The sequence below is a fragment of the Sphaeramia orbicularis genome, unplaced genomic scaffold (assembly GCF_902148855.1).
Source record: "Sphaeramia orbicularis unplaced genomic scaffold, fSphaOr1.1, whole genome shotgun sequence".
In the NCBI taxonomy this organism is placed as follows: Eukaryota; Metazoa; Chordata; class Actinopteri; order Kurtiformes; family Apogonidae; genus Sphaeramia; species Sphaeramia orbicularis.
Genome location: NW_021941639.1, coordinates 72,037 through 84,748, shown reverse-complemented (window position 1 = coordinate 84,748; position 12,712 = coordinate 72,037). Strand labels below are relative to the sequence as shown.

The 12,712-nt window shown below is 49.4% G+C and overlaps 1 protein-coding gene and 1 long non-coding RNA gene across 2 annotated transcripts in view; both read left to right on the top strand.

Moving 5' to 3' along the window:
* The window catches only part of LOC115416656 (uncharacterized), a 56,251-nt gene that overhangs the window by 29,738 nt on the left and 13,801 nt on the right, over positions 1-12,712 (top strand). Inside the window, exons 17-21 of the mRNA XM_030130502.1 lie at positions 175-330; positions 1,641-1,804; positions 4,307-4,331; positions 4,434-4,730; positions 4,837-4,968. Of these exons, the coding sequence (XP_029986362.1) occupies positions 175-330; positions 1,641-1,804; positions 4,307-4,331; positions 4,434-4,730; positions 4,837-4,968 (774 nt within the window). The remainder of the gene's footprint in view (positions 1-174; positions 331-1,640; positions 1,805-4,306; positions 4,332-4,433; positions 4,731-4,836; positions 4,969-12,712) is intronic.
* LOC115416660 (uncharacterized) lies at positions 5,688-10,678 on the top strand. Its single transcript, XR_003935010.1, has 3 exons — positions 5,688-5,747; positions 8,711-8,734; positions 10,626-10,678. It is a non-coding gene; the product is annotated as an uncharacterized LOC115416660 (long non-coding RNA).

The following is a 12,712-nucleotide window of genomic DNA, read 5'->3' as shown; positions in this document are numbered from 1 at the left end:
TAACCCCGCCCCTTCCCATCAGGGCTCCGCCCCTCCCTCCCCTCCCCCCTCAGGTCGTTGTCCTCTCGTCCCCTCAGAACTCCGCCCCCCTCCTCCCCCTCCCCTCCCCCCTGCCCCCTCAGGTCATTGTCCTCTGGTCCTCCTGTCCTCATCTCTGTCTCTGTCCACTCTCAGACTCCTCTATCGTCCACTCTATCGTCCACTCTCATCCTGCCTGTCGTCCAGTCTGGTCCCGGCCGCTGACCACCATGTTTGGTTTTGTCCGTCTGTCCGTCAGCCTACTGCTGCTCCAGATGACCACCGCTAACGCCACCGCCGCTAATGCTAACGGTAGGTCCACTGACAGCCTCTAAAAAACCACAGACTGAGCTGTAAGGACAGGGAGGGGGGAAGGTGGGGGGGGGGGGGGGTGACCTTTGACCCCACAGAGTGTGTGTGATGTCATCAGGGACACTTGTGTGATGATTGGCTGCTCACACCCTCATTAAATACAATCAGTTTAATCAGTGTCGTGATGGGACTCATTAATTTTTAATCAAACCTATGACTGGTGTGTGACCGATGCACAGCACAGGTGCACCCTGGGTAATTAACCTACTGAACCAAAACACAGGTGCACCCTGGGTAATTAACCTACTGAACCAAAACACAGGTGCACCCTGGGTAATTAACCTACTGAACCAAAAAACCGGTGCATCCTGGGTAATTAACCTACTGAACCAAAAAACCAGTGCATCCTGGGTAATTAACCTACTGAACCAAAACACAGGTGCATCCTGGGTAATTAACCTACTGAACCAAAACACAGGTGCATCCTGGGTAATTAACCTACTGAACCAAAACACAGGTGCACCCTGGGTAATTAACCTACTGAACCAAAACACAGGTGCATCCTGGGTAATTAACCTACTGAACCAAAACACAGGTGCATCCTGGGTAATTAACCTACTGAACCAAAACACAGGTGCATCCTGGGTAATTAACCTACAGATCCACAGCACAGGTGCATCCTGGGTAATTAACCTGGGTAGAATATACAACTCCTCTGACAGTTAGGGGGAGGATAAAGGGGTTAGGGGTTATGGGTTTGGGTTACTTTGGCAAATCTAAACCAAAACAAACAAAACAATGTAAAAAAAAGTGTGAAGAAGAAAAGCCCTTGGAGGCCCAGAGCTGTGCAGGACACACCTGCCCCCTGTGGCAGGACACACCTGCCCCCTGTGGCAGGACACACCTGCCCCCTGTGGCAGGACACACCTGCCCCCTGTGTGAGGACACACCTGCCCCCTGTGTGAGGACACACCTGCCCCCTGTGGCAGGACAAGGTGTTGGGGATCAGAGGCAAGCAAGCCCCCCCCCCCCCCCCCCGCCCCCATCCCCAACACAATGTCATCAGTTCTTCCTTGTGCCAGTGTTAACATTTACTGAAAATTTACTGAAAATCCCTCCATAACTTTTTAAGTTATCTTGCTAACAAACAAACAAACAAACAAACAAACAAAGACACACACACACACACACACACACAGACGTACACAAACACACAAAGAAAAGTGATCACAATAAAAATGAACACAAGTGATATCAGTGACTCAGACAGTGTGTGTGTGTGTGTGTGTGTGTGTGTGTGTGATTGACAGTTTTCGTTGACGAACAGGAGGCGTCTCAGCTCCTCCTCCACAGGAGGAGGCGGGCCAACAGTTTCCTGGAGGAGGTGAAACAAGGAAACATGGAGAGAGAGTGTAGAGAGGAGCAGTGTGACTGGGAGGAGGCGAGAGAGATATTTGAGAACGAGGAGAAAACGGTAAAACACCTGCACCCAGAAAAGAGGAGGAGAGAGGAGGAGAGAGAGGAGGAGAGAGAGAGGAGGAGAGAGAGAGGAGGAGAGAGAGGAGGAGAGAGGAGAGAGAAGGAGAGAGGAGGAGAGAGGAGAGAGAGGAGGAGAGAGAGAGAGAGAGAGAGGAGAGAGAGAGAGGAGAGAGGAGAGAGAGAGAGAGGAGAGAGAGGAGGAGAGAGAGGAGGAGGAGAGAGAGAAAGAGAGGAGGAGAGAGGAGAGAGAGGAGGAGAGAGAGAGAGAGAGAGGAGAGAGAGAGAGGAGAAAGAGGAGAGAGAGAGGAGGAGAGAGAGGAGGAGGAGAGAGAGAAAGAGAGGAGGAGAGAGGAGAGAGAGGAGGAGAGAGAGAGGAGGAGGAGAGAGAGGAGGAGGAACATACATACATATATATATATATATATATATATATATAAGGAGAAAACGGTACAGACCTACACTGAGAAAAGAGGAGGAGCAGACAGATGAATATAAACACACACACACGTATGTACATACATACAGTACATATGGATATATATACACATATACACATTTGTGTGTGTGTGTGTGTGTGTGTGTATGTATATATATATATACACACACAGGAGGGGTGAGTGAACAGTTGGGATCCTCCCATGGACAGGGTTCAGGTAAACAGACTAAATCCGGTCCATGTCTTAACCCTATCCAGTCCACTTCCTGGTCCTGGACTTTGTGTTCCCAGTGTCTCCAGTGTTCCCTGTAAACTGGTCCAACTGGAGTATGAGAACGTCATCAGGTCTGTGCATCTGAAACACCTGACCCAGCTGAGCTCCACAAGGACCTGCAGGACTCATCAGGTCACAGGGGTCCACCTGTTTCAGATGTTCAGCTGATCGTCAGCTCTGCAGAAGAACGGTGATGATGGAAGGGCTTCCAGGTGTGATGGAGGAGGGAAGGACCTAGAACAGACCGGATCTGTGGTCCTGGAGGACCGGCCTCCAGGACCACAGATGGACCCCCTGCATGAGGTGAACACGCCCCTGCATCTGCCACAGTGGAACCATGGGAACCCAAGGTCAGGGAGGACGTGGACAGACATGACCCTGAGAACACTGACCTGGTCCTGCTCCTGCTCCTGCTCCTGGTCCTGCTCCTGGTCCTGGAGGATCAGCGTATGTCAATTTATTAGATTAGCAACAGAGTGGACATCTGACCAGAGTGGACATCTGACCGGAGTGGACATCTGACCGGAGTGAACAGGTCATATAATCCCAGATGAACTGGGACTGTCAAAGGTGTGTAGGTGGAGCCACGTCTGGGACTGTGGACCAAAACCACAGCAGAAGCAGAAGGTCAGCAGAACTGACCACTGACACAACTGACCACTGACACAACTGACCACTGAGACAAACCATCCAGTTAATGGGACCGATTAGTGACCACAGATGAGACTGGAGTCCACCAGTACCAGCCTGAGACCAAGGAGCAGTACAACTAGGGACACATCCAAACCCCTGACCCTGACCCTGACCCCTAACCCCTAACCCTGACCCCTAACCCTGACCATGACCCCAAACCCTGACCCCTAACCCCTAACCCCTGACCATGACCCCAAACCCTGACCCCTAACCCCTAACCCTGACCATGACCCCAAACCCTGACCCCTAACCCTGACCATGACCCCAAACCCTGACCCCTAACCCTGACCATGACCCCAAACCCTGACCCCTAACCCTGACCATGACCCCAAACCCTGACCCCTAACCCTGACCATGACCCCAAACCCTGACCCCTAATCCTGACCCTGACCCCTAACCCTGACCATGACCCCTAACCCTGACCATGACCCCAAACCCTGACCCCTAACCCTGACCATGACCCCAAACCCTGACCCCTAACCCTGACCCCTAACCCTGACCCCTAACCCTGACCATGACCCCTAACCCTGACCCCTAATCCTGACCATGACCCCTAATCCTGACCCCTAACCCTGACCATGACCCTAACCCTGACCATGACCCTAACCCTGACCCTGACCCCTAACCATGACCCCTAACCCTAACCCTGACCCGTAACCCTGACCATGACCCGAACCCTGACCCCTAACCCTGACCCCACAGAAGTCAAAGGTCGTACCTGTACTTCATGACACCCTCATACTCCAGTTTGTCCAATTTTCAGGAAACACCTGAAACACAAAGTTCATGGAGCTGGAAAACAGGAACAAGACTGAACTGACCAAGAAGTGGACTGGATAGGACAAAGACCTGGGACAGACTTCATGGACCACATTTAGTCTGCTTATCTGGATCCTGTCCATGTTCGGCTCCAAACTTTTCAGTCACCCCCCGTATACATATACATATATATAACTGTGTATCATCAGCATAATAACTAAAGTGGACTAATCCAGACCAGGACAGACCAGGACAGACCACTTCATGGACCTGAACTGTGCGTTTTTTTTGTTTTTTTTAATTAATCCCTGTTTTTCTTTTTCTTTTCCTTCCAGAATGAATTCTGGGCCGTCTATCATGGTAAATGTCTTCAGTTCAACTGTTTTCAGATCCGTCAGATCAGGAAGTGCAGATGGGTGGGACTAAAAGATGTGGGTGTGGTTTGTGGGTGTGGTTTTCCAGATGGTGACGCCTGTGAGTCCACACCTTGTGTCAACGGAGGATCCTGTAAAGACGGGATCGGGAGTTACAACTGTTACTGCAGGAGCGGATACAAGGGCTTCAACTGTGAGATAGGTACAGGACCCAACACCAGGTCCGGGACCCCACACCAGGTCCGGGACCCCACACCAGGTCCCAGACCCTACACCAGGTCCCGGACCCCACACCAGGTCCGGGACCCTACACCAGGTCCCAGACCCCACACCAGGTCCGGGACCCCACACCAGGTCCAGGACCTCAGACCAGGTCCAGGACCTGGTTAGGGTTAGTTCTACATCCTGGTTGAAGTTCCAGTTGACCCAGTTGACCCAGTTGCTGGTGCTCCTTGCGTTGCCCTTCATGTGTTTGTTTCTTCTCGTTGCAGAGATTCCGTTGCTGTGTGAACACAATAATGGCGGCTGTAAACACTTCTGTAACGTGGTTGAAGACGAGGTCATGTGTTCCTGCGCAGACGGATACTTTCTAGCATCAGACGACAAATCCTGTGAATCCAACGGTGAGAGACGAGGAGGTTAGGAATAGGGTTAGGGTTAGGAACAGGGTTAGGGTTAGGAAAAGGGTTAGGGTTAGGAACAGGGAAAGGAACATGGTTAGGGTAAGGAACAGGGTTAGGAACAGGGAAAGGAACAGGGTTAGGAACAGGGTTAGGAACAGGGTTAGGGTTAGGAAAAGGGTTAGGAACAGGGAAAGGGACAGGGTTAGGAACAGGGTTAGGAAAAGGGTTAGGAAAAAGGTTATGGTTAGGAACAGGGTAAGGAACGGGGTTAAAAACGGTTAGGAAAAGGTTTAGGGTTAGGAACAGGGTTAGAAAAAGGGTTAGGAACAGGGTTAGGGTTAGGAACAGGGTAAGGGTTAGGAAAAGGGTTAGGGTAAGGAACAGGGTAAGGAACAGGGTTAGGAACAGGGTTAGGAAAAGGGTTAGGAAAAAGGTTATGGTTAGGAACAGGGTAAGGAACGGGGTTAAAAACGGTTAGGAAAAGGTTTAGGAACAGGGTTAGGGTTAGGAACAGGGTTAGGAACAGGGTTAGCAACAGGGTTAGGGTTAGGAACAGGGTTAGGAAAAGGGTTAGGGTTAGGAACAGGGTTAGGGTTAGAACAGGGTTAGGAACAGGGTTAGGGTTAGAAACAGGGGTTAGGGTTAGGAACAGGGTTAGGGTTAGGAACGGGGTTAGGGTTAGGAAAAGGGTTAGGAACAGGGTTAGGGTTAGGAACGGGGTTAGGAACAGGGTTAGGGTTAGGAACAGGGTTAGGAACAGGGTTAGGGTTAGAAACAGGGTTAGGAACAGGGTTAGGGTTAGGAACGGGGTTAGGAACAGGGTTAGGGTTAGGAACAGGGTTAGGGTTAGCAACAGGGTTAGGGTGAGGAACGGGGTTAGGAACAGGGTTAGGGTTAGGAACGGGGTTAGGGTTAGGAACAGGGTTAGGGTTAGGAACAGGGTTAGGGTTAGGAACAGGGTTAGGAACAGGGTTAGGGTTAGGAACAGGGTTAGGAAAAGGGTTAGGGTTAGGAACAGGGTTAGGGTTAGAAACGGGGTTAGGGGTAGGAAAAGGGTTAGAGTAAGGGTAAGGGTTAGGAAAAGGGTTAGGGTTAGGAACAGGGTTAGAAACGGGGTTAGGGTTAGGAACAGGGTTAGGGTAAGGGTTAGGGTTAGGAACAGGGTTAGGGTTAGGAACGGGGTTAAGGTTAGGAACAGGGTTAGGGTTAGGAACAGGGTTAGAAACGGGGTTAGGGTTAGGAAATGGGTTAGGGTAAGGGTTAGGGTTAGGAACGGGGTTAGGAACAGGGTTAGGGTTAGGAAAAGGGTTAGGGTTAGAAACGGGGTTAGGGGTAGGAAAAGGGTTAGAGTAAGGGTAAGGGTTAGGAACAGGGTTAGGGTTAGGAACAGGGTTAGAAACGGGGTTAGGGTTAGGAACAGGCTTAGGGTTAGAAACAGGGTTAGGGTTAGGAACAGGGTTAGGGTAAGTGTTAGGGTTAGGGTTAGGGTTGGGTTAGGGTTAGCTAACCCTGACCCTCTAACCCTAAGGTTAGAAAAGGGTTAGGAACAGGGTTAGGAACAGGGTTAGGGTTAGAAACAGGGGTTAGGGTTAGGAACAGGGTTAGGGTTAGGAATGGGGTTAGGGTTAGGAACAGGGTTAGGAAAAGGGTTAGGAACAGGGTTAGGGTTAGGAAAAGGGTTAGGGTTAGGAACAGGGTTAGGGTTAGGAAAAGGGTTAGGAACAGGGTTAGGGTTAGAAAAGGGTTAGGGTTAGGAACAGGGTTAGGAACAGGGTTAGGAAAAGGGTTAGGGTTAGGAAAAGGGTTAGGGTTAGGAACAGGGTTAGGGTTAGAAAAAGGGTTAGGGTTAGGAAAAGGGTTAGGAATAGGGAAAGGAAAAGGGTAAGGAAAAGGGTTAGGGTTAGGAACAGGGTTACGGTTAGGAACAGGGTTAGGGTTAGGAACGGGGTTAGGGTTAGGAAAAGGTTAGGGTTAGGAAAAGGGTTAGGAACAGGGAAAGGAACAAGGTTAGGAACAGGGTTAGGGTTAGGAAAGGGGTTAGGAACAGGGAAAGGAACAGGGTTAGGAACAGGGTTAGGGTTAGGAAAAGGGTTAGGAACAGGGAAAGGAACAGGGTTAGGAACAGGGTAAGGGTTAGGAAAAGGGTTAGGAACAGGGAAAGGAACAGGGTGAGGAACAGGGTTAGGGTTAGGAAAAGGGTTAGGAACAGGGAAAGGAAAAGGGTTAGGAACAGGGTTAGGGTTAGGAAAGGGGTTAGGAACAGGGAAAGGAACAGGGTTAGGAACAGGGTTAGGGTTAGGAAAAGGGTTAGGAACAGGGAAAGGAACAGGGTTAGGAACAGGGTAAGGGTAAGGAAAAGGGTTAGGAACAGGGAAAGGAACAGGGTTAGGAACAGGGTTAGGGTTAGGAAAAGGGTTAGGGTTAGGAACGGGGTTAGGGTTAGGAAAAGGGAAAGGAACAGGGTTAGGAACAGGGTAAGGGTTAGGAACAGGGTTAGGGTTAGGAAAAGGGTTAGGAACAGGGTTAGAGTTGGGAAAAGGGTTAGGGTTAGGAACGGGGTTGAGGTTAGGAACAGGGTAAGGAACAGGGTAAGGAACAGGGTTAGGAATAGGGTAAGGAACAGCGTTAGGAACAGGGTTAGGGTTAGGAACGGGGTTAGGGTTAGGAAAAGGGTTAGGAACAGGGTTAGGAAAAGGGTTAGGAAAAGGGTTAGGGTAAGGAACAGGGTAAGGAACAGGGTTAGGAACAGGGTTAGGAAAAGGGTTAGGAACAGGGTTAGGGTTAGGAACAGGGTAAGGGTTAGGAACAGGGTTAGGGTTAGGAACAGGGTAAGGAACAGGGTTAGGAACAGGGTTAGGAAAAGGGTTAGGAACAGGGTTAGGGTTAGGAACAGGGTAAGGGTTAGGAACAGGGTTAGGGTTAGGAACAGGGTAAGGAACAGGGTTAGGAACAGGGTTAGGAAAAGGGTTAGGGTTAGGAAAAGGGTTAGGGTTAGGAACAGGGTAAGAAACAGGGTTAAAAACAGGGTTAGGAAAAGGGTTAGGGTTAGGAACAGGGTTAGCAACAGGGTTAGGGTTAGGAACAGGGTTAGGAAAAGGGTTAGGGTTAGGAACAGGGTTAGGGTTAGAACAGGGTTAGGAACAGGGTTAGGAACAGGGTTAGGGTTAGAAACAGGGGTTAGGGTTAGGAACAGGGTTAGGGTTAGGAATGGGGTTAGGGTTAGGAACAGGGTTAGGAAAAGGGTAAGGAAAAGGGTTAGGAACAGGGTTAGGGTTAGGAAAAGGGTTAGGGTTAGGAACAGGGTTAGGGTTAGGAACAGGGTTAGGAACAGGGTTAGGAACAGGGTTAGGGTTAGGAAAAGGGTTAGGGTTAGGAACAGGGTTAGGGTTAGGAAAAGGGTTAGGAACAGGGTTAGGGTTAGGAACAGGGTTAGGGTTAGAAAAGGGTTAGGGTTGGGAACATGGTTAGGAATGGGGTTAGGAACAGGGTTAGGGTTAGAAAAGGGTTAGAGTTAGGAAAAGGGTTAGGAACAGGGTAAGGGTTAGGAACAGGGTTAGGGTTAAGAACAGGGTTAGGAACAGGGTTAGGGTTAGAACAGGGTTAGAACAGGGTTAGGAACGGGGTTAGGAACAGGGTTAGGAAAAGGGTTAGGAACAGGGTTAGGGTTAGGAACAGGGTAAGGGTTAGGAAAAGGGTTAGGGTTAGGAACAGGGTTAGGAAAAGGGTTAGGAAAAAGGTTAAGGTTAGGAACAGGGTAAGGAACGGGGTTAAAAACGGTTAGGAAAAGGGTTAGGGTAAGCAACAGGGTTAGGGTTAGGAACAGGGTTAGGAAAAGGGTTAGGGTTAGGAACAGGGTTAGGGTTAGAACAGGGTTAGGAACAGGGTAAGGGTTAGAAACAGGGGTTAGGGTTAGGAATAAGGTTAGGGTTAGGAATGGGGTTACGGTTAGGAACAGGGTTAGGAAAAGGGTAAGGTAAAGGGTTAGGAACAGGGTTAGGGTTAGGAAAAGGGTGAGGGTTAGGAACAGGGTAAGGAACAGGGTTAGGAACAGGGTTAGAAAAGGGTTAGGAACAGGGTTAGGAACAGGGTTAGGGTTAGGAACAGGGTTAGGAAAAGGGTAAGGAACAGGGTTAGAGTTAGGAACAGGGTAAGGAACCGGGTTAGGGTTAGGAACAGAGTTAGGAACGGGGTGAGGAAAAGGGTTAGGAACATGGTTAGGGTTAGGAAAATGGTTAGGAACAGGGTGAGGAACGGGGTAAGGAACAGGGTTAGGAACAGGGTTAGGATTAGGAACAGGGTTAGGAACAGGGTTAGGGTTAGGAACAGGGTTAGGGTAAAGAAAAGGGTTAGAAAAGGGTTAGGAACGAGGTTAGGAATAGGGTTAGGAAAAGGGTAAGGAAAAGGGTTAGGAACAGGGTTAGGGTTAAGAACAGGGTTAGGAACAGGGTTAGGGTTAGGAACAAGGTTAGAAAAGGGTTAGGAACAGGTTTAGGAACAGGGTTAGGGTTAGGAACAGGGTTAGGAACAGGGTTAGGAACAAGGTTAGAACAGGGTTAGGAACAGGGTTAGGGTTAGGAAAAGGGTTAGGATCAGGGTTAGGAACAGGGTTAGGGTAAGGAACAGGGTTAGGAAAAGGGTTAGGGTTAGAACAGGGTTATGAACAGGGTTAGGAACAGAGTTAGGGTTAGGGTTAGGAAAAGGGTTAGAATCAGGGTTAGGAACAGGGTTAGGGTTAGGAACAGGGTTAGGAAAAGGGTTAGGGTTAGAACAGGGTTAGGAACAGGGTTAGGGTTAGGAAAAGGGTTAGGAACAGGGTTAGGAACAGGGTTAGGGTTAGAACAGGGTTAGGGTAAGGGTTAGGGTAAGGGTTAGGGTAAGGGTTAGGAACAGGGTTAGGGTAAGGAAAAGGGTTAGGGTTAGAACAAGGTTAGGAACAGGGTTAGAACAGGGTTAGGGTTAGCAACAGGGTTAGGGTAAGGAACAGGGTTAGAGTAAGGGTAAGGGTTAGGAACAGAGTTAGGGTTAGGAACGGGGTTAGGGTTAGGAACAGGGTTAGGGTTAGCAACAGGGTTAGGAACAGGGTTAGGGTTAGGAACGGGGTTAGGAACAGGGTTAGGATTAGGAACAGGGTTAGGAACAGGGTTAGGGTTAGCAACAGGGTTAGGGTGAGGAACGGGGTTAGGAACAGGGTTAGGGATAGGAACGGGGTTAGGGTTAGGAACAGGGTTAGGGTAAGGATTAGGGTATGGAACGGGGTTAGGAACAGGGTTAGGGTTAGGAACAGGCTTAGGGTTAGAAACAGGGTTAGGGTTAGGAACAGGGTTAGGGTTAGGGTAAGTGTTAGGGTTAGGAACAAGATTAGGGTTAGGAACAGGGTTAAGAACGGGGTTAGGAACGGGGTTAGGAACGGGGTTAGGAACAGGGTTAGGGTTAGCAACGGGGTTAGGGGTAGGAACAGGGTTAGAGTAAGGGTAAGGGTTAGGAACAGGGTTAGGGTTAGGAAAAGGGTTAGGAACAGGGTTCGGGTTAGGAACAAGGGTAAGGGTTAGGAACAGGGTTAGAAACGGGGTTAGGGTTAGGAACAGGGTTAGGGTAAGTGTTAGGGTTAGGAACAGGGTTTGGGTTAGAAACATGGTTAGGAACAAGGGTAGGAACAGGGTTAGGGTTAGGAACAGGGTTAGGGTTAGAAACGGGGTTAGGTTCAGGGTAAGGGTTAGGGTTAGGGTTAGCAACAGGGTTAGGGTTAGGAACGGGGTTAGGAACAGGGTTAGGGTTAGGAACAGGCTTAGGGTTAGCAACAGGGTTAGGGTAAGGAACAGGGTTAGAGTAAGGGTAAGGGTTAGGAACAGGGTTAGGGTTAGGAACGGGGTTAGGAACGGGGTTAGGGTTAGGAACAGGGTTAGGGTTAGAAACGGGGTTAGGGGTAGGAACAGGGTTAGAGTAAGGGTAAGGGTTAGGAACAGGGTTAGGGTTAGCAACAGGGTTAGGGTAAGGGTTAGGGTTAGGAACGGGGTTAGGAAAAGGGTTAGGAACAGGGTTAGGGTTAGGAACAGGCTTAGGGTTAGAAACAGGGTTAGGGTTAGGAACAGGGTTAGGGTTAGGGTTAGGAACAGGGTTAGGGTTAGAAACATGGTTAGGAACAGGGGTAGGAACAGGGTTAGGGTTAGGAACAGGGTTAGGGTTAGAAACGGGGTTAGGTTTAGGGTAAGGGTTAGGAAAAGGGTTAGAGTAAAGGGAAAGGGTTAGGAACAGGGTTAGGGTTCGGAAAAGGGTTAGGAACAGGGTTAGGGTTAGGAACAGGGTTAGGAACAGGGTGAGGAACAGGGTTAGAGTTAGGAACAGGGTTAGGAACAGGGTTAGGGTTAGGAACAGGTCTAGGAAAAGGGTTAGGGTTAGGAACGGGGTTAGGAACAGGGTTAGGGTTAGGAATGGGGTTAGGAACAGGATTAGGGTTAGGAACAGGCTTAGGGTAAGGGTTAGGGTTAGGAACGGGGTTAGGAATAGGGTTAGGAACAAGGTTAGGGTTAGGAACAGGCTTAGGGTTAGCAACAGGGTTAGGGTTAGGAACAGGGTTAGGGTTAGGAACAGGGTTAGGGTTAAGAACAGGGTTAGGGTTAGGAAAAGGGTTAGGAACAGGGTTAGGAAAAGGGTTAGGAAAAGGGTTAGGGTAAGGAACAGGGTAAGGAACAGGGTTAGGAACAGGGTTAGGAAAAGGGTTAGGAACAGGGTTAGGGTTAGGAACAGGGTAAGGGTTAGGAACAGGAACAGGGTTAGGAACAGGGTTAGGAAAAGGGTAAGGAAAAGGGTTAGGAACAGGGTTAGGGTTAGGAACAGGGTAAGGGTTAGGAACAGGGTTAGGGTTAGGAACAGGGTAAGGAACAGGGTTAGGAACAGGGTAAGGAAAAGGGTTAGGAAAAGGGTTAGGAACAGGGTTAGGGTTAGGAACAGGGTAAGGAACAGGGTTAAAAACAGGGTTAGGAAAAGGGTTAGGGTTAGGAACAGGGTTAGGGTTAGGAACAGGGTTAGCAACAGGGTTAGGGTTAGGAACAGGGTTAGGAAAAGGGTTAGGGTTAGAACAGGGTTAGGGTTAGAACAGGGTTAGGAACAGGGTTAGGGTTAGAAACAGGGGTTAGGGTTAGGAACAGGGTTAGGGTTAGGAATGGGGTTAGGGTTAGGAACAGGGTTAGGAAAAGGGTAAGGAAAAGGGTAAGGAACAGGGTTAGGGTTAGGAACAGGGTTAGGGTTAGGAACAGGGTTAGGGTTAGGAACAGGGTTAGGAACAGGGTTAGGGTTAGGAAAAGGGTTAGGGTTAGGAACAGGGTTAGGGTTAGGAAAAGGGTTAGGAACAGGGTTAGGGTTAGGAACAGGGTTAGGGTTAGAAAAGGGTTAGGGTTAGGAACAGGGTTAGGAACGGGGTTAGGAACAGGGTTAGGGTTAGAAAAGGGTTAGAGTTAGGAAAAGGGTTAGGAACAGGGTTAGGGTTAGGAACAGGGTTAGGGTTAAGAACAGGGTTAGGAACAGGGTTAGGGTTAGAACAGGGTTAGAACAGGGTTAGGAACGGGGTTAGGAACAGGGTTAGGAAAAGGGTTAGGAACAGGGTTAGGGTTAGGAACAGGGTAAGGGTAAGGAAAAGGGTTAGGGTTAGGAACAGGGTTAGGAAAAGGGTTAGGAAAAAGGTTAGGGTTAGGAACAGGGTAAGGAACGGGGTTAAAAACGGTTAGGAAAAGGGTTAGGGTTAGCAAAA